This window comes from Ornithodoros turicata, chromosome 4, assembly GCF_037126465.1.
Source record: "Ornithodoros turicata isolate Travis chromosome 4, ASM3712646v1, whole genome shotgun sequence".
NCBI classification, from domain to species: Eukaryota; Metazoa; Arthropoda; class Arachnida; order Ixodida; family Argasidae; genus Ornithodoros; species Ornithodoros turicata.
The window spans coordinates 21,415,641-21,434,823 of NC_088204.1; the positions used below are offsets into that span (position 1 = coordinate 21,415,641).

Below are 19,183 nucleotides of genomic sequence, written 5' to 3' on the forward strand. Positions count from 1 at the left end.
TGAATATGTCAGACATTACTTGTACAACAGGGGTAGCCACTGTTTGAGATTTGAAAGATAGGGGTGTTGGTACGGGACCATATTCCAAAAAGGGAAGAGGACGAAAGTCCCTTTTTTGGAACACGGAGCCACTGTTTGTAGCAAAGCAATCGTTGCACAATTGAATGTCCCAACATGATATGTTGAGGCCATTAAGAGATAGTGAAGATTTCAGGCGCTTACCTAAACTGCGAAGGGCACAACGTAACGGGACACCGTCTGACGGCAAACATCTGCAGCGCCTCTTCTGGAGTGTCAAACAAGTGACAAAAGACAAGGAATGCACACACAAGCACAGCGGATGACATCTTGCCATCCTGCGCACAAAAAAAAAAAGAGAAAAACATGATAACGAATTTGTCTACAACAGCCTTACACACAGGATCAAGTGCAGGTAGCTACATGTCCAAGAACTGAAAGACTCACGAGACAGTGGATGACGCAGATGTTACGCGGACTTTGGTTGAGGAAAGACAACATCGAACGGCAGAGAGAGACAAGCACGTGAAGCGGAGGGGCCTTACGGGCCACCCAACCACGTTCCGTGACCTTGCAGTCGAACTTGGCCGAGGAGTACGCCCGGCCCGACACGTTGTAGATTGCATAGTGTCCCTTGTGCCGAGTGTCCAACAGAGCTCTCACATCTTCGACGTGGTTGCGATAAGCCGATTCCAAACCTTCGGCTGGGTAGGACATCACTGTAGAAGAATTAAGTGTGCCAATTGTGTTTTCTAGCGACGTGTTCTGTAAGCGGTGATTTTATTAGCTGACGAGCTTACCAGCAATACGGCTGGTGATGTAGTTGAAGTCGAGATCTGACTTTCCCATGGACCTGCAACGAATTAGTAGCAGAAATGTCTTGAGCTAGCGGGACAGAAGATAACGCGACCTGAGGGCACAGAATTGTACAAATGCAACATAAACATATAGTTGTACCTAACGCAGACATTTAGCACTGCCTAGTATCTCTAATTTGTGATGCTGTTCTTCTAATGTGACATGCTTAGACCATCAACAGATGGTCAGCATTATCAATAAATAAAAAATAAATAAATGAAAAGTGAAAGGATGTGGGTATAGTTTGGTATGCCTGAACGATTTCATACAAAACAGGACATCAGAAAGCAAAATAGCAACCCATATATTAGCCACAATCATAAATTAGCTTCTTGCAGTTAGTTTCTCCCGTACGAGGATCATGTCTGCTCCAGACTGATTGTAAAGGCTGGCAGGTTCAGTAAAACTTCTTCTTCCTCCTTATTGATAAGGTGTGTAACTGCTATAATGAAAACACAACCAACTGAAAGATGTTCCTTCTTAAACATTATCAGGGTGATTTCAGATTAAATATGCGTATTGTACTAAAGGAAACTCTTACTGAGTTTTGAAAAAAGTAATTGCTTACGTGGAATATACGCTTTTAAAAGGAAGCAAAGTTTCAGTTTCAAACATTACAAGATAAGAGGCAAGTTAACCACTCACTGTTGTGCCATTTGCATAACCTTTGACGAGGTGTCTCCCAACTTTTTGAGCAGGCTTCCAGCGCCCCCTCGGAGAGACGTCAGGAGACCTGCCCCACCGGAGCCCCAACTTCCTCCCCCTTCTACAGAGTTAGGAATAGCTGCAGAAGGGCCGCCGTAGTGCTGCTGCTGCACTGCCTCAGGGGCTGGTGATGAATTTCGTACACTCGCTGGTGAAGCTAGACATTACAAAGAACAACAAAGTAAAGATGTCAACCTCTTGCGGTCAGTTTCATGTTCACATGTAAGGCTCCAGTACAATGCGCTCTGCAAGTGGGTCAACTGTCTGCGCAGCTCCCCAGTTTCCCTCTCTCCCCTATTGCCTGTGGAGACCCAAGCTTCAATGATGGAAGTTTAAAAGAAGCACGGTTTTGCTTCGATTGTTTCTTAGTTTTATGGAGGGAATTCAGACTCCCGAGTTTATGTATTTCCTGTAGTCGATGAACATCATGTTAAATAAGCTACACTTAGGAAGAAGTACATGATGGTTATGTCTTCTCGGAATTTGTTTTTTGTTAAACAAATATATCAAATTCTGCTTCAAAACACTTTTCAGTAGAAGAGCTTTTTCCCTAGCTTTCAAAACTCTTTTCGAAGAAAAGATTCGAAAGATTCATGGATTCGCAGAACCTTCCTTGGATTCAGATTCGAGAAATCCTGGATTCGTCCCATCTCTATTCTAGACACAGACGGTCAACTTGAAGCATTATTTTGTACAGCTGTGAAACAGGGAGAAAGGCAGGGCAGTTATTTTTCAAACTTGCGACTCAAATGCATACAGATCCATCATCACAGCTGCCATGCCTCGTGTCACGCTTAATTTGTATCCAAGTTTGTTGAAATCGTATGGTGCCTTGAACAGAATCTCAAACGCTGCCCAAAACAACTTCATACAAAAACACCGCATTGCCCCCTTTGTTCTACTTCACTTCTACTCTCCTTACCGCACCCGTAGGGCGTTTACGAGCCACGCTACTCTGCCTCCAAAGGAGATATGGACAAGTGGCGACATCTGGTGCATACTATAAACACTACAGAATGAGGTTCGTTTTCACTTTTAGGTTTCCTCATGGTGATGATTTATGATGCTGGCTCTGCGACAAGGAGGCAGTGTGGAGATTTTACCTTGGTCGCGGCGGCGCGTTCCCGTGGTGGACCTCTTTCACAAATGCACAATGCTCGCGTTTGAAGCATTTTTGGATTGGGTTTCATTTATCAGAATGCAAATAATGACTCTGAAGGTGTTTTGACTTTTGTCCTCAATGTGTGGACATGTATGCGTGTGCACTGTTGCTGTTCTTCCTGTCTCAAAATTAAGTGGGAGGAATAGAAAAGCAGCGAAATAGCAAAATATGGTACAAGAACAGGAAATCTGAGCATGAAACTAATGTTGAATGCGTGAAATGCATGAAACTAATGAAATTATGATGTTCATTTCTGTTTTACTTCTTCAATGAACTTTGTCACTCAGTTACACGAACAATATGGCTGTTGACATTATTTTCCACAACTCATGAACTTCTTATGTCTTATGTTTGGATCCGGCATCTTGTACGACAAATAATATAAACCCGTGCAAGGGAATGATGAGCGCATCTGGCATGCACGCGGGGCCTCTGATCTGCACACCATCGGGAGCCTCCTCCCCCAATCAAAGTGTGTAAGGGCAACAAGGGAAGTAGACTTCACTTCATGACGTTCACAGTGCCTGTTGTTCCTCACAAAGGCCTGAAGCCACGCACGTCTGCAAGGTCGGTGACAGCTTTCTGCGAGTGTTTTTATAAACGGGATTGCACAGTGGTGATACACCGCACAGTGAAAATATTGCGGCCCTGAACGACTGCTCCATGAATAAAACATTGTTTCGAACCATGCTCCTTTCAAACCTTGCTCCTTTAAGGAGCTATGCTATGTCATTCCACCTTTTCGGAACATGACGTTACAAAACACAACAGTACAAACACTTACAAGCAGAGGGGAGTCACTCTCAAAATAACTACACTGGGATAACTCCATGATCTACAAGTGGTAGTTCAATATGTATCTCGGCCTAGTTGTAATCTTTCTATTTTGTGTTGTAGATTAATAAGATGACAAATGAAAGGTGTTCTGCACAGTCCGAAAAACACTGCTACTGTTTCATTCATCTCATAAAGTCACCGAAGGAGGACGACTCTGCAAAGTTTCGTCACATTTAGTAGATGCAAACATATTTTAAAAACATTCCCAAGTACACGTATGTGAAAACTCGCTGGCTCTCTGCTGTTGGCAACCTGTTCTGCACGAATGCAAGCTGCCGCCTTCCTGTCTTCGCATTCGGCAACACCCGGCTATTTGGCTCTGTCGCGACTTCGACTCGCGGTATTCTCATGTGAAATGGCAGCAGTCCAGCTCACCTTGACTGAAACCGGCTACCCCCAGGTCGAAAGGGCGCACGCCTGACAGCTGGCATGGAGGTGTGACGTCGTTTTACACACGAAAATGGCGCTTCTCTTGAAACGGCGACACCGAAACCGAACGGTTAAACACAGTTCATTATCCGGGTTCTGTAACAACCGCGGAAACTAATCGTAGCGGGCTACGAGATTTGGGTTCCCGCAAGCATTATACACCCAACATTACAAACGTTTCGGTCTCTCTGTGCAGAACTCCTTTAACCCATAACACAAAATAGGAACTTTGCACATAACAAATGATGTAGAATTGAATTCTCATTCTGCACTCTTAAAACCTGAAAGTGCTGCAACACAATTATAAAAGGACTTCTTAGAAATGTACATACTTGTAGTAGTGTCCTCTGACCTCTTACCTGCAGGGCCAGTGGCAAGATCGACTGGAGGAGCTCGAGATAGGCCAAGGGGAGCGGACAATCGTATTCCCTTTGCCTCACCGATTTCCTGTAGCCTTTCAACCACATCATTAATGGTAGGCCGTGATGTCGGGTTGATCTGCAGCATGCCATCTGCTCAGAGGGAGACCACAGGAGCACAAAAGGTGTTTACCCCGCAGAACGTGTACCAATTGTATCAAAATAACCGACGACTTACTAATGAGGTCATGCAGTAATTCGTACTGTGTATTGCCTGCCGGTATTTGATATTTTGCACTCAAAATACGCAGCTTCGATGAATCTGGGAAAGGGTGTTCTCGGAAACAGAGCACAAACAGCACACAGCCCAGAGCCTGAAAAGTGGGGGGAAATTAATACTTTTGAAATATAATTCTATATTCGATTCGGAATTCAAATTGAATTATGATTATTTGCCTCGGTAATTAAACAATTGTAGAGTTCCTATGGAACCAGCCAAGATACAATACATCTGCTCTCAGAAGGAAAGAGAGAATGAATTTATTGCCTTCGTCTTCTTCCTCTTGTGCAACTACGCTTCCTCTCCTACAACAATCAGAATATTTGCACAACCCTAAAAATAATATATAGGGGCTCTACTCCAGCTCATATCAGGAACACTCATACCGGGACAACTCGTACCACTCCAGAAGATGTGGGTTCGAGTCCTACAGCTGGCTAACCTTTTCAGTGACTTTCATCTTTCATCGTTAATTTCTTAGGCAAATTGAGGCTTTGTATGTATTTGTCCCTTCTATGTTGTTCCAGCCTGAGAATATCAGTTCTTTCATGTTCATCAGTTGCCACCCGCGTCGATCCCGTCGTATGAATGTGTGTGTGAGTGAGCAAAAATGTAAGAGTGAAAGGAGGATGAGTGAGAGAGAGTGGCTGGTTTGTCCCTTCAGATGACGCACCCTGGAAGTGGCTGAGAAGGCGTGTAGCTTAGCTCAAGTTGTAGAGCCCTGGACCGGCAATCCAGAAGATGTGGGTTCGAGTCCTACAGCTGGCTAACCTTTTCAGTGACTTTCATCTTTCATCACACCACTCGTTTTTTTTTTTTGTCTTGTGGGAAGGGGTGATGATTATGGGAGTATCTTTTTTGTACCATTCAACTTCAAGTCACGCAGGGAAAGGCCCCATATCAGGAAAAACATTTTCACAGATTGTGACTTATACTGAAGGAAATGTACCAGTCCTACAGATACAGCTGCCGACGCACACTGAAAAATAGTTAAAGCACACTGCAATTGTAATGAGAAATGGGGATTTGTTTCTAAAGAAGCCAAATCGAGAACGTCCCGCATTTTCATTGTTGCACGGAACACTAAAACACTAACCCTTTGAATGGTCAATGGGCTCAATCCGTATTGCAGCCGATTACAATGCTATACGCAAGGTGTCCATTGACACGTTGCTCCAGGTGCTGTTATCGCGATGCGTTGGGGCGGAAGGCGCCAGCCAGGGACTGGCAACCCATTCTTTATGATGGTCAGGCAGATTTGTAGAACTTTAGTAAAATGAGGGGAAGAACTAAACAGCCTCCACGTCGAGTAAATTGGTCCGATTCTCCAGGAACGGTTTCTCGGCCTGGCCACAATTAGGGTCACCGAGAGATAAGCCTCCTATCTAGTGAAAATTTATTAACATCACAGACTAACTGGTTGCCTCCTATACTTGCAACCAGCCAGATGTACTCTGGCGCTTTGATTTTTTCGATTTGATTTCATTTCAAAATTCCCGATCCTCAATAACCATTGTAGTGCGGTTTAAGAGGCCATACCAGTGGGGGAGCAACTCCGATTCACGATTTTCTCGATTCTAGATGGAGCCACGGTCGCCGTCCTTATCACGCCGTTCGCCTCTGACTGCGAAATAATCCCCATTGTGCATGGTTGACGGCGCGATTTTAAGGCGGCGCACACCCTCTGCGCTGTTTGTCGAGAGGTAAAGTGTCGGACTTTGACACGAAAGGTCAGCAGTTCGATCCGAGACATTCACGTGTTTTTGCTCGTCTCCTATTGATACATGAGTACTTTGTTATTTTTATTTTGTTGTTTTGTTGTTGTGTTTGTTGTCTGTACTGACTGATATCATGGAATTTTTAGTTGCTCTTCATATTGTTTTACTAGTGCATACTTAGTGTATGCCGAAGTACAAGCGTGATCGGATTGTATGGATGGCAATATGGGCAGTACACACACAGATGGTATTATAAACGAATGTTGCTAGCAGTGAGTCTGAGCACAAGGCAATTGCCAATTAAGAAATCAGGAAATGGCCAAGGAAAGGTAAGTTCATATGCCCTCAAAGCTCGCCCGAGATGTCGATATCTCGGAGGCTCTCAACTGGATGTACTCGCGGCTATAAATTAGGCTATAAACACACAGCGCTTACAATGCCAGTCAGGAAAATCTAGTGCTCGAAACAGTATTCCTTTTTTCTTTTTTTTCTTTCTGCACTCGCTTACATGCAATTTACCTTGATAATAGCTCTATTATTCGTGCAAAAATGACATTTCGGTATGTATATTTCTGGTAAGTAAGCATTATCATATATTTGAATTCAAATTCATAGCAATGATGACGTAGCAATCGGGTCGACTGTTTCCGTGTGTGCGATTTCTACTTCTATGAATACAGGGATTATCTCATTGAGCTGGATTGTTGAAAGGCGATGTTTCCCAAGGCTAGAAGTCATCGGCCGAAATTCGGGGTGCATTTCAATAGCATGCGGTGATGCACAGAAAAACGTTCAGTCCCGATTTCGGTTCGGCCAGTTTTCGGCCAGTTTTTTTCGTGCCATGCGGTTCAGCCGCTTCACCAGCCGCTTGCTTCCTGGCCATTTTTTCATCGAAATGTGTTGACTTTGTGTAGTAAATAGTGATGTTGGACTTTTAAACACGGCATATCATTGTATGAAGCAATCGAGCATTGTCGTTGGTTTTCCTTGTTTCGCGAACGTGAATTTGGGTTCCGGAAAAGGCGGTTGCCCATTGCGTGGGCGGAAATAATTGTGCAGCGGTCGCTTGACCGATTTTTCTAATTGGTTCACATGGAGCACTGACGAAAAAAAAAGAAGAAAATAATAAGATAAAAATATAAATAAATCAACCAATAACAGAAGTAAAGAGAAGAACAAAGCAAGCTGCTGTTCTAAATGCAGTTATCCTGAGGAACATTTATCTGTGTGTAATCCGCTTAATCGCTGTTTCATAATAATAATAATTGGGTGTTTACGTCGCGAGACAACTGAGATCATAAGCGACGCCACAGCGGTCGGTCTGTGGATTGCTTTTAATCGCTGTTTCAGCATGTGGAAAACTTTAGTTTTGTTTTGTAACAAGAGATAGCGCTGGATGCGCTAATCCGGAAGTGATGTGTTGTAGCTGCAGATAAGGACGTCGACAAAAGCGCGGTACTCACGGGAAAAGGGGTGTGCAGTCAGGAACCCGGCTGGCAGGAGCTCTTTTCGAGGTACGCAATAAATCTTTGTTGTTGTTGATTGCATTTTGTCATCGCTGTGTTTTCCTGGTGGGTGCGGCGGACGGGCTGACACCCCGAGGTTGTGGAGACACGGGTTTCCACAAACATTACGAACATTACAGGGCAGTCCTGTTGAACGTTACTGGAATGTTTGTAAAGTCGGCCTTCCACTAATCGTAAATACGACAGATTCTCGTTAGCCTTATGAGACAGTTGACTGAGTAAGCACGAACCCAACACGGCAAAAACGGGCAAATTGACGTTTCATGTGAAGCTAATAAACTCATCTCAATTCTCTATACACACACCGAAAAAAGAAGACTGTTGTTGGTCTCTGGTTGTTGGCGACAATGCTGGCTCAGACGATAATCCCTTTACGAGCAGCTAAGTAAGCTTTTGTTCTGGTCTCCAAGGTCATGCCCTAAGTCTGCGGTCCAGGAAAGCAGACTTGTGTGTAATGCGTTACTAGTAATTGCGTTACTTGTAATCAATTACTTTTATGGGTAATTTTTCGAGTAATCAGTTACTTTACTGTCAAAGTAATTTTTTGAGTAATCAATTACTTTTCCGAGTAATCGATTACTCAGTAATTGATTACTTTTCCGGTAGAGATTAACTCATCTTTCAGATGTTCTGCCCCAAGTCAAGACCCTCGTGCAGTGAGCCTTTTTTGGACTGTTCTACTATACCAAGCGGAGGTCATTGTCATAAGGTTACGGAATTTCAGGGTCTCTCTCCCTAGTCTCTTACAACACCAGTGTGGTGGTACCATTGTGGTAGCTTGGGAGGTGTAGTGAGTCATGGGAAGATCCACGCAATGCTCTTTCACAATCGGGTCAACGTCTTCCCAGGCGATAAATACAGTAGACATACAGATCTACTTGTCCTGCACGTTTTTGTTTTTCGTGTTATTTCAGTTGTCCCGCTGTTGAACGATTTCTTTCTTCCCTGCCCCCCCACCCCACCCTCTGAGGCACACAAAGACGGGTATAATTTGCGTGAATGCAGAGTAACGACTGGAGTAACGCGGTACTTTTCTACTCGTTACTCAATTACATTTGGAGTCCAGTAATTGGGAATGGTAATCAGTTACTTTTTCCGCACAAGTAACGGTAATCAATTACTTTTTTCGAGTAACGGGCACAAGTCTGCAGGAAAGTAAAGAGGAGAGAGGAGCCAGCAGTACGGTCCGGTGCGCACGCTCGCTCGGCGGAAGGATACGGTCCGCGCGATTTTGCTGTCGCGTCACCAGATGGCCACAGAGAATGACGCCGTTCACGGGGCTTTTAGTGGGTGTTTTTGTGTACTCACATCTCATGCTTTTTTATAAAAACGAAAAGTGGTAGACATATAAATTTGGTGTCTATCGATTCCTGAGACATTTCGGGAGAAAGTAAAGGGAAAGTATTTTTCGGAATGGCTAGAGAACTTTAATAAAAACCTGTTCAAAGAGGCAGGAGAAAAATTGTGTATTTTTTTCACGTTCGGGACGTCGCCGTAAAATACATAAGACATGTATGAGAAATCTAATAACATTATTCTGTTCATCCTGTCTTCCTCTTTATGGTGAAACCACCCACGTCAAAATCTGCATGGTGGTTACCGAGAAAAAGCATAAAATATGTTCCATAGGAAATACATTGGGACGGAGAGCTGGTATGCCTTCTTAACTACCCTTCAGCGCGCTTCGGTAAATGTCATTTGTGGAATTCCTATATTTCCTTCAGTATCAGTGAAGTTCTGTGATTCCCCCCCCCCCCCCCCAAGTAGTAGACACCTAATACAAGTAATGTTACACCTAGTTACAAGTAATAGACACCTGTGTCATTATTGAAACAGAGGCCCATGAGCAGAACTGAAGTTGAGCTATGTCAAGTAGTGCATTAGAAAGAACCACAAGGCAGCAGTTGTAGGTATGTCTGTGCTGAATCCGCTCAGATTAAACTTCACTGGCCACTAGTGCACCCTGCTTTCATAATGGCTCTCACAGTTCCTGCCTGTGACTTTGTTCTCGGACAACTAGAAGTTTTCACATTTATACGTTAGGTTCGCAACCCAAAAAAGTAGAAAAGCAGTTTGTGTGAAACATCGTGTAATTACAACTATCAGAGAGCTGCAATTAATCAAAAGTATGATAGATCTGGTGACCACCCCATGACAAGGTTGAGAGCATTTGCAGTAGTGCCTACTGCAAATGCTCTCAACCTTGTTATGGGGTAGTCACTAGAACAAGTTGGGTTATCATACCCAAATGTCCATGGCTTCATTGATGGGATAGTTATTGTATGTGTCCAACACTTCGGGCGGCCTGTACATGGGAGTGGTGTTTTTACAAATCTGAAAAACGATCAAAATATATAATAAAACAGCAACACCACAAGAAATGAAGCTTCAAATCTATGACTACTTTGAACACGTCTTAATGCTCAAAGCAGCGTTTTGATCACTCGCACAACCTATGCAGCAGAAGTGCACTCACTTCATCCTCGATGAGACTCCGTTGAATCGCTGTCCAGTAGTTGTCGGGATGGTAGGACTTTGTCGTTGAACTACCGAAGTCGCACAACTTGATGGTACCCTCGGAACTCAGCAACATGTTCTCGATCTGAAATAATCAGTATGTAGCACTGTAGCACTTCTGCGTCAAAATCTACATGACGTGCTTTGCCGATCTCCTAGTCACCTTTAGGTCTCTGTGTATAATAGGAGGGTTTTGTGTGTGCATATGTTGCACGGCGTAGCAGGTCTGATAGAAAGTTTTAACCACTTGCTCTAGCGAAAGTGGTGTAGTTTTTTGTTGCATAACATCCACCAGAGGGCCGCCTGTCAGTTTGGAACAAGTTCAGCATCAGTTCACATATGAAACACTCAATAGCCTCTATGGTACGAACTACAGAAAAGCCTGACCTGGACAAAGCTCGGTGAGGAGAAGATATTCTGCCTTTCCATGGCTAGACTGACTTTTTTCGATAGCTGCAGCTGCACAGAATTCTATGATATTGGGGTGTCCCGAAAGCTTTTTCTGCTCTCAGGAGTTAAAGGATGAATTCTCCAAACTTGCGTTGCATACCTGACCAACTGCACTGAAGGCTAGCAAGAGTGTAGCCATTTCCATGCTGGATATCATACACTTCACAAACAGTTATGACAGCCTTTGCACAGAAAACGTTCAAAGGATACAAGAACGTTGATTTCCTGAAGGATGGCTTTGCTAGCATCTTCGTCACCGGCAAACATGCGCTGTAAAAAAAGTAAACATGAAAGACCCATCATAGAGTGTGTGCGATGTCGCACTTACTTTGAGAGCATACTCTCTATTCGATGATAAGTCCTGTGCAGCGAAGACAAAGCCAAATCCACCTAGAAGAGACAACGTCGACAGCGATAGTGCACAGGCGCATAGTATGCAAAAGACACCTAGCGACATTTGCTATAGCACGACATCGTCAATTTGATCCCAACAAAGTACGAAAAATCTTAACCATGCAAAAAAAAAAAAAATCCAACAATTGTACTAAACATTACGCTCCTGTACAGCAAGACAAAGAAAACTCGTGCGTGTACCCTGCTCGCTTAACTAGTGTTCCCCAGAGCCGTGTATCCTCCCCACCGCGAAGCAAGCAGGTAATAAATATGCGGCGACTAAACGTAAGCCAACGATAATCTTGAAAACCGCTAGTTATTATTTTTTCATCCTGCAACTGCTTTGCAAGGAAACGTATCCAGGGAAACACCCTCGCTAAAGATCGTTTCTCGCGTGGTGGGTGTCAACATCTGAGATGCAACCTCTGGCACTTCGCGAGTGACATAAGACCCCGCGTTTCTCGCGTTTTATGCAGCTCCACATTTGCTCTGTGGTTTTACCGCAACGCTAACCACCGCATTCTGCACTTTGCAATGAAATATTTTCGCTTACCTTCAGCCATGACTCTTTTCACACGCAATTTCTGCTGTCCAAGCTCCACTACTTGCCCTACGAATTCATGATCCTCTTTCACGTTGGTGTTGGCAAAATAGCCTAACGCCGACCTGAGTAAATCGGTCATGTTTCGTTTCTTTTGTGTGTCCGCAACCTATGTACACTATTCAAATCATCTTAGCCACATCGTGGAATGGTAAATTCAGTGCATACTGCTCATAACAAAACTTCATTCACCACTAGCCGCCATGTTGGATTGGATTGGATTTTTCGGGCTTTGGTGTCTTTGTCCTCCAGCTGCTCGAAGCGCCACGGCAGGAGACAGGCCCGCTTATTCGCTTGAAAATGGGCAAAGGCAAAATGAATAAACTCGAAGTTGGCCCAGGACGCGCATTCCTCCCGTGAGCGTTGGTCGTGACGTTGCCCATCTCTGTGAGGCCGATAAAGGCGAGCTCTTTCAGCTTCACCACCACCACTACCGATAAACTAGAGATAGCAGGAGCGCGAACCGCAGGCAGAACGATAACATTGTTAGCAAGTGACCCCAAGGAGGAAGATTGCTCAATAAATGAAGAAATGTCTGGGATGCGGCTGCTGATGCAACCTTGCAACTACACACACGTGATCTTTTCTCGGAACCGTTTCGGTTCTGAGCTGTGGCTTTCGATATCTGTGGGGGGAGTACGAGTATGTCTATAGGCGGGGACGTAATACCAATATCTGCTGTTTGTTGTTTTGGCATTTCTGGCAGGTGTTTTGGGGCTGTTGCAAGATTTTTGGTGGTCTTAGGGAGTTGCGGGGAAAAAATTTCTGCCTCTGAAAAAAAAAAAAAAAAAAAATTATTGCCCTCACGTTACGATGCAATGCAGATGTCGCACAGGACGAAGTTAGGTTAAAGTCCCTGGATCATTGAGTAAAGAGGTCTCACAGAGTAAAGAGGTCAGAGTGATCTAGGGACTTTAAGTTAGGTGTGCGAATATTGAAATTTTCGAATACGAATCTAATACGAATATCGGCAAAATTGTCCTTCGAATATCGAATCGAATATCGAATATCCCGTCATATATGATAAAGGCTTCAAAGAGTAACAATTAATCCCCGAAAACTAGCATGGTCACAGTTGTGTTCTGCTGAGCCCCCGGGGACGCGTTTGCGAAGTACTAATAAGAAATACGTATTAATCTATTAGCTTAGCATAAGGCATACACGCCTATATGCGTGTTTAGTTTTACAATGAAACAGTACTGTTCTCATGAGGCAAGCTGAAAATCATAAAAACAAGTTGCGCTTCAAAAATCTTTAATATACAGTGAACACCTGTGTTGGTGTTGTAAGTGCTGGTGAAATAGACTGAATAGAAGTAAAGGGCTAATGACACGTTTAGAATGTGGGATGGTTTACCGATGAGCACACCTCAGAATGAAAACGAACAGAGCAACAGTACTCTCCTCTTGCACTGGCGCTGCCTTCCGCATTTGTCGTGTAGGCGAGAAACTGTACGGTTTCACTGTGCTCTCACGCGTGACGTCACGGGCCATTCCATCGTTCCTGACAGTAATGCATAATTTGGAACAGCCTCATTCATTAGCGCGCGCGACCAAGGTCGTGCTGAAGACTGCATGGGAGGTGGTGAGTTCGAATCCTTCCGCCGGCTGTGCTGTCGGAGGTTTTCCCTGGGTTTTCTGAAGACTTTCCGGGCGAATGTAGGGGCACAGTTCCCCCTGAAGTCGGCCCACGACGCACACTAACCCCCCCCCCCTCCCACCTCCTTCCTGCTGTCCTCTATCCACCTGTCCATGTCTGTACGCCGCTCATAGCCACCCTTGCTTCGCGGCGCTAACACGAATAAAAAAAAAAGAAAGAAAAAAATAGCGCGCGCTGAAAAGCCGCAATACTCGACGATGTTGTATGATTGTGCTTATCACGCGATTGCTTCCGCGATGTTCGTGTCCAGCACTTCTTTCATTTCACGGTGAAATTCTGCGCGCGCGCCCCTCAAAAGTTTGTCGCGCCGACGCGCGCACTGTAACAACAGTTAGCGCAGTTTCAAATGTCTTTGCAGCGTTATTGTCGTCCTAGTTGGCACTTTTCGTATAGCGCTGGAGTTCGAGAAACTATATCGAAATATTGTCAGATCCCACTCCTCGATTATCGCCGTCATCGCACGCAACCATCATTCTATGATATATTGCTGACTACTACAAGCAGAAACAGAAAAGAAAAAAAACAAAAGCAAGGAAGAAGAAGAAAGCGTTCGAGACGCGGATGTTGGCTGCACGTGCAGTGGCACGGTGTACAGTGGTGTTCAGCTCAACACGAACAAACTTACCGGAATTTCACCAAACTGTTGGCCTCTTACGAATGTCCAGAGGGTCCAGAGTTCGTTGTAAATCGTCGGCAGTCGACTGTACTGGCGATGCGTGGAGCGTACAACGGTTTCGCGTTTGGCTGGGGCGGACTTTGATGGCCGCTGCACACAACTACGTATATGTACTACACCTAACCCTTTAAATACCATGCCAATGACGAGGACTGTGCCCAGAAGAAGAACAGTCTTTGTTCGAAATATCGGCGGCTCCTGTCCTGAGGCAACTCCCTTCGTACTTCTCTACCGGTTCGCTGGATTTCTACCCACCTATATGTACTATAGTAGTTTAGGTTTCCGTACGTGTAGAGACGCATTCGCAGATGAGCGCACCTCGAAAGCTCTGCCCGCTGTTCTACTATTCATGTTTGTCGCCGCTACCGCAACGTACAAATTCCAGCGCGCAGCCCGCAACAGCTCCCTAGTAAGCTGCTCATCATATTAGAAAAAAAAAAAAAAAAAAAAAAAATCGAATATTCGACCTTTTGCGAATATTCGGAAACTTCAAATATCTAATTTTCGAATACGAACCGCATATTCGCAAATATTCGATTCGTGTTCGAACTTTCGAATATTCGCACACCTCTACTCAGTTCACAAAAATACCCCGAAAAATCGACCTGAACGGCATGACCTCGGAGGGAACGGCCCGATCTGCTGCCTCCCACTCCCCTGGGTCCCGTCGTCTCCCTTCTGTCCTCGTGACGTCAACTGCACTCATTCTCTTACGAGCTCTCTGAAGCAGGGACTGAAACCAAAACGAATATCGGTTCGGTTACGGTTACGACTCAGTTTCAGAACTCTGAAAGCGATTTCGGTTACGGTTACGGGATTCGCCGTTTTAATATCTGGGGTTACCGGTAACCTAACACTTGAAGCGGTATTTTTGTTTTCGGTTTTCTCTAGAATGTAGCGGGCTGCGTGGATGTCGCAAAATGAGCTTACAAAGTGGAAACGGGTAAAAATTGATGTATTTATCTGTTGCAGGAAATTTTATTCGAAAAACCTAACAGGACTGTACTGCAAGTACTGTATATATTAACGAAAACGTCTTGAACTGTTTCCTCTTTACTTTGAGGAGAAGTGTAGCCATCGAAGAGTACAACGCATCATATCTATGTAAGAAAAAAAAGTAACACGATACAAATATCGCAACCAAAGTTGTTCGCGTCCACGCTTGAACCGATTCATACGAACCGGTAACCGAAATCACATTTCGGTTCAGGTTACTGTTTCGGTTAATTGCCGATGGTGAATTGCGGTTACATTCCGGTTCCGGTTCTCGAAAAAAATTTGGGTTCCAAGCGGTTTTCGGTTTTCGATTCCGTTCCTGTTTCAGTCCCTGCTTGAAGGAGCTGGGGGCGGTGCGCAATCAAAGACATCTCTTGCGCGCTACACACAGGCCACGATATTAGGGAATTTTAGTGTGCATGCTCAACACTACGCAACTTTGCGCAACTGCGCACATACCTTGCACATACGCAACTTTGCGCATGCAAGCATACGCAAAGGCGCAGCGCACTCATGGAAATAGTACCGCTGACACTGCGCATGCGTCGAACGCAAAGCACGGTCACTCTCGTGGCATGCGAGAGTGTGCACCTCGAGATCTGTTGTGGCGGGCTATGCAAAAATTGACACGGTGGATTGTCTTGGCTGTACTTGGCTTGCTTCCTTCTTCAAAGTGTACATTGTATAGTTTTTATTTTATACGACAGATGGCGCCACAGTGGTGTGCGAGAGCGAGACAGAGCCATTTATAGGCTCTGGTGCGAGATTGCGAGAGACATTACGAGTTGCAAGGGTGCACGCTGCGCCGTACTACCGTAGTACCCGTACTACTAGGGGCAGGGGGGGGGGGGGGGGGCGATTAAGGCGACCGCCTTAGGCAACGCGTTTGCACAGGCCCCGCGCACGAAGCCCTCAACCAGGGATTACTTTTTTTTTTATTATTATTATCAAGTATGCACTTAATCATGTGAAACAGGCCCCGCGATGTGCCTTTGTCTCAGGCCCGCCGGCCTACAATCAGTAATTCCTCGCAAAGTGTCGTTTTCCGTGTAAGCAGATGACGTCGCCCTTTGGACAGTAGGAAAATCACGCCCAGCCATGTAGCGCCGCCTGCAGCTCGCTTTAAATAATGTACATACGTACCTCACGCACCTTGGGATGGACCTTTCACCCGAAAAGTGCGTCGAGCTCCCTTTCACGCGCAAAGCTACGACCAATTTCCCTCTTTGGGTTGGTGCCACGAAGCTTGAGCCGGTACGCTTCCACCGCTTCCTTGGCGTGGTAATCGACTCGGACTTGCGCTGGGTTCGCCACATTAAACACCTTGAAGCTAAAGTGCAGCGATGGCTCCCCGCAATTCAACATCTTTCTGGCTCAGGATGGGGCTGTGATCAGCGTTCTCTGCTCGCAGTTCACGCGTCGTTAGTGAGGGCGACTGTGCTTTACAGCCTTCCTGTTCTGCACAGGATATCAACAACATCATAAAATACCCTTCGGTCCCTGTTTGCTCGAAGTCTTCGTCGATGCCTCGGAGTTCCAAGGATGGCTGAAACACGGCAAGTACTGGCTCAAGCTGGTGAACTCCCGGTTGAGGTTCTACGTGAACGTGAAACGGCTCGGCACTTCCTACGTTTGCGTGCTCACATTCCCCGTCACCCGCTCCTCAGGAAAATTCGATACCGCCCTGAAAGCGACTTCTATTGAGTAGCGCAGAGGACACGCCAGACTCACTGGCTTCATAGCTAACGACATTAAACCGCTGGAACCCACCTGGTCTCTGCCGGTACCGCCGACTTTCGTAAGCCTTCCAAACCTTCTGGAAAGAAGAGATCAGGTCCCCCTCAAGTCCTCCGAGCCCATTTTCATGCTCTGGTAGACTAGAAGTTTTCTACGTTTACGGCAGCATATACAGATGGTGCATCCCGAAACAACAAGTCCACCTCGGACTCGTCATACCATCCGAAGGCGTAGTGCAAGGACGACGCCTTTCACATCCAACCTCCTCCACAGCTGCGGAACTCTATGCCATCCTTTTCTTTCTACAACACATCGCTGATTTTACCCTGCGGGAATGGGCAGTCTTCACAGACTCCAAATCTGCACTTCAAGCTATTGAAAATTTCGGCATACGAGGCCCATCCACACCCCTAGGCCTAGTCACAGATGTGTTAATGGCTTACCACACTGTCTACGCAGCAGGCCACAGGCTAGTTCTCCAGTGGGTTCCAGCCCATTGTGGTGCCGTGGGGAACGAGCAGGCCGACAGCGCCGCAGAAGCAGCACTCTCGTATCGGAAACGGATCAGTATTGTTCTGCTGAGAGGAGATCGCCGTTCCATTCTCCGACGCCTCGTGACCAGTGATTTCCCCAGAAATTCACTGCTGGCGGGGTGCCGAGCTTTCAAGGGGGGGGGGGGCAGGGTATGCTTGGTGAACGTTCCACTTAAGGAATTTTTCTTAGACACGGAAAGAATCGTGGCACAATTGTGACATATCTGCACAGCTTTCCCGTTTTATTAGTACATGGTATTACGTTAGAACACAGTACATTAGAATATAGATTCATTATGAATGGCATTTCAACATTAAAGTGCATAATCGCACGACCGACAAAGAAAAAAGACTAGCACCTTGTCTCACGAAGCTCAATGCGCCACCAAAGGTGAAAACCTTACATGAAAAAATCAGAATAGTACCTTGCTTGATTGAGTTGGGCGCAAATGGTTCTTGATGATCCACATTGAGTTTGCGCGCCCGCACGCATTTTTGCTGGTATATGCGCGCAATATATGCATTGAACAGTCACTTTCAAATGATTTTGGACAAATCCGTGGTACGATCATCTGCATGACTGTGGTCCTACAGCATAAGTTTGACAGTACAGGATGTAATTCGCAGCGCCGGACTCACTACCAGAATGTGTTGGTGGCCGAGCTGGGTGGGGTCACCTGAAAAATTTCAGGGGGGGTGTTGCAAAAATGCGGGTAGGGTGTACACCCCCCCCCTGGGGGGTGTTGGGAAATCCCTGCTCGTGACACCCCTGGCTTCCCGCCCTATGGACAACCGACATTCTCCCCCCATCTATGCTGAGCAGAGTTGATCCAACGCTCGCTTTTCCGCATGCCGCGAAACACCTCTCGTCAAGATGCTGCATTAATCCACCGAATGCGACTCGATGTGACCTTTACAGCTCAGTGGCGTTACCGCTTGCGACACGTTGACTCTCCCACCTGCGGCCACTGTGGTGCTCTTGAGGATCTAGAGCATATTCTTCTTCATTGCCCCCACTACCAACCTTCCCGAACCGCACTCTCCGAGTCTCTTAGTCAGCTGGACTCTCGCCCCTTCTCCCTATCGAAGTTGCTTGGTCCCTTGCCCAGTCCAGCCCAGCAACGCTCTGCGCTCAAAGCTCTTTTGACATTTCTGGACACCATCGGACTTCGATCGTTATTGTGAAGGGGCTCATTATTTTATTCCCAACATCCCCACCAGCAATGGGGTTAGAGTATCGCCTGTGGCGATGAAACTCCCCACTCTCCATCTCAAAATAAAGTTGTTGTTTGCCTCAGGCCCCGCACACCCCTAGCACCGGCCCTGAAGGGGTTGGTAGTTGGCCTGCTTTTCTTCTGTTTTTCCAAACAGTTTTCACGTAAAAAAGGAGGAGGAGGGTGCGTCGGGCAATGTCTGTCGGGCAATAATCTCTCGGGCAATGAAAAATCAGAACGTTTTATGGAACTAGCACAAAAACGTTGTCGCGTCAGTTTTGCATTTCTTAGCATTTTCTCTCTACCATTATTTCTACCACACATATTGGCAGCAGCGCGACGAGACACACTCGAAACGAAAGCCTAATCTTCTTCTATTTTTAATGATGTGCAGCATATGCTTCTGTCTCGCGTTGCTCAGTAAGAACTTAAATTTTGCCGAAATTGTGGCGAGTATTAAAATTTTGCCAATGCTCGCAATATGCGCCTACGCAAAAAGGCCGTCTTTTATTGCG

General features: G+C 45.7%; 1 protein-coding gene across 2 annotated transcripts in view; it reads right to left on the reverse strand.

The window, feature by feature from the left end:
- LOC135391312 (cyclin-G-associated kinase-like) overlaps nt 1-12,201 on the reverse strand; it is a 36,819-nt gene extending 24,618 nt beyond the window's left edge. The window contains exons 1-13 of one of the 2 annotated variants that reach the window (XM_064621543.1): nt 11,806-12,201; nt 11,188-11,249; nt 11,070-11,129; nt 10,797-10,911; nt 10,573-10,712; nt 10,369-10,494; nt 10,137-10,226; nt 4,607-4,742; nt 4,342-4,521; nt 1,522-1,738; nt 819-871; nt 466-737; nt 223-356 (exon numbers count right to left, since the gene is read on the reverse strand). In XM_064621543.1, the coding sequence (XP_064477613.1) occupies nt 223-356; nt 466-737; nt 819-871; nt 1,522-1,738; nt 4,342-4,521; nt 4,607-4,742; nt 10,137-10,226; nt 10,369-10,494; nt 10,573-10,712; nt 10,797-10,911; nt 11,070-11,129; nt 11,188-11,249; nt 11,806-11,935 (1,715 nt within the window). In that variant the 5' untranslated portion in view covers nt 11,936-12,201. The remainder of the gene's footprint in view (nt 1-222; nt 357-465; nt 738-818; nt 872-1,521; nt 1,739-4,341; nt 4,522-4,606; nt 4,743-10,136; nt 10,227-10,368; nt 10,495-10,572; nt 10,713-10,796; nt 10,912-11,069; nt 11,130-11,187; nt 11,250-11,805) is intronic. The other variant, XM_064621544.1, reaches the window with a different exon arrangement.
- Between the last annotated feature and the right edge of the window lie 6,982 nt (nt 12,202-19,183).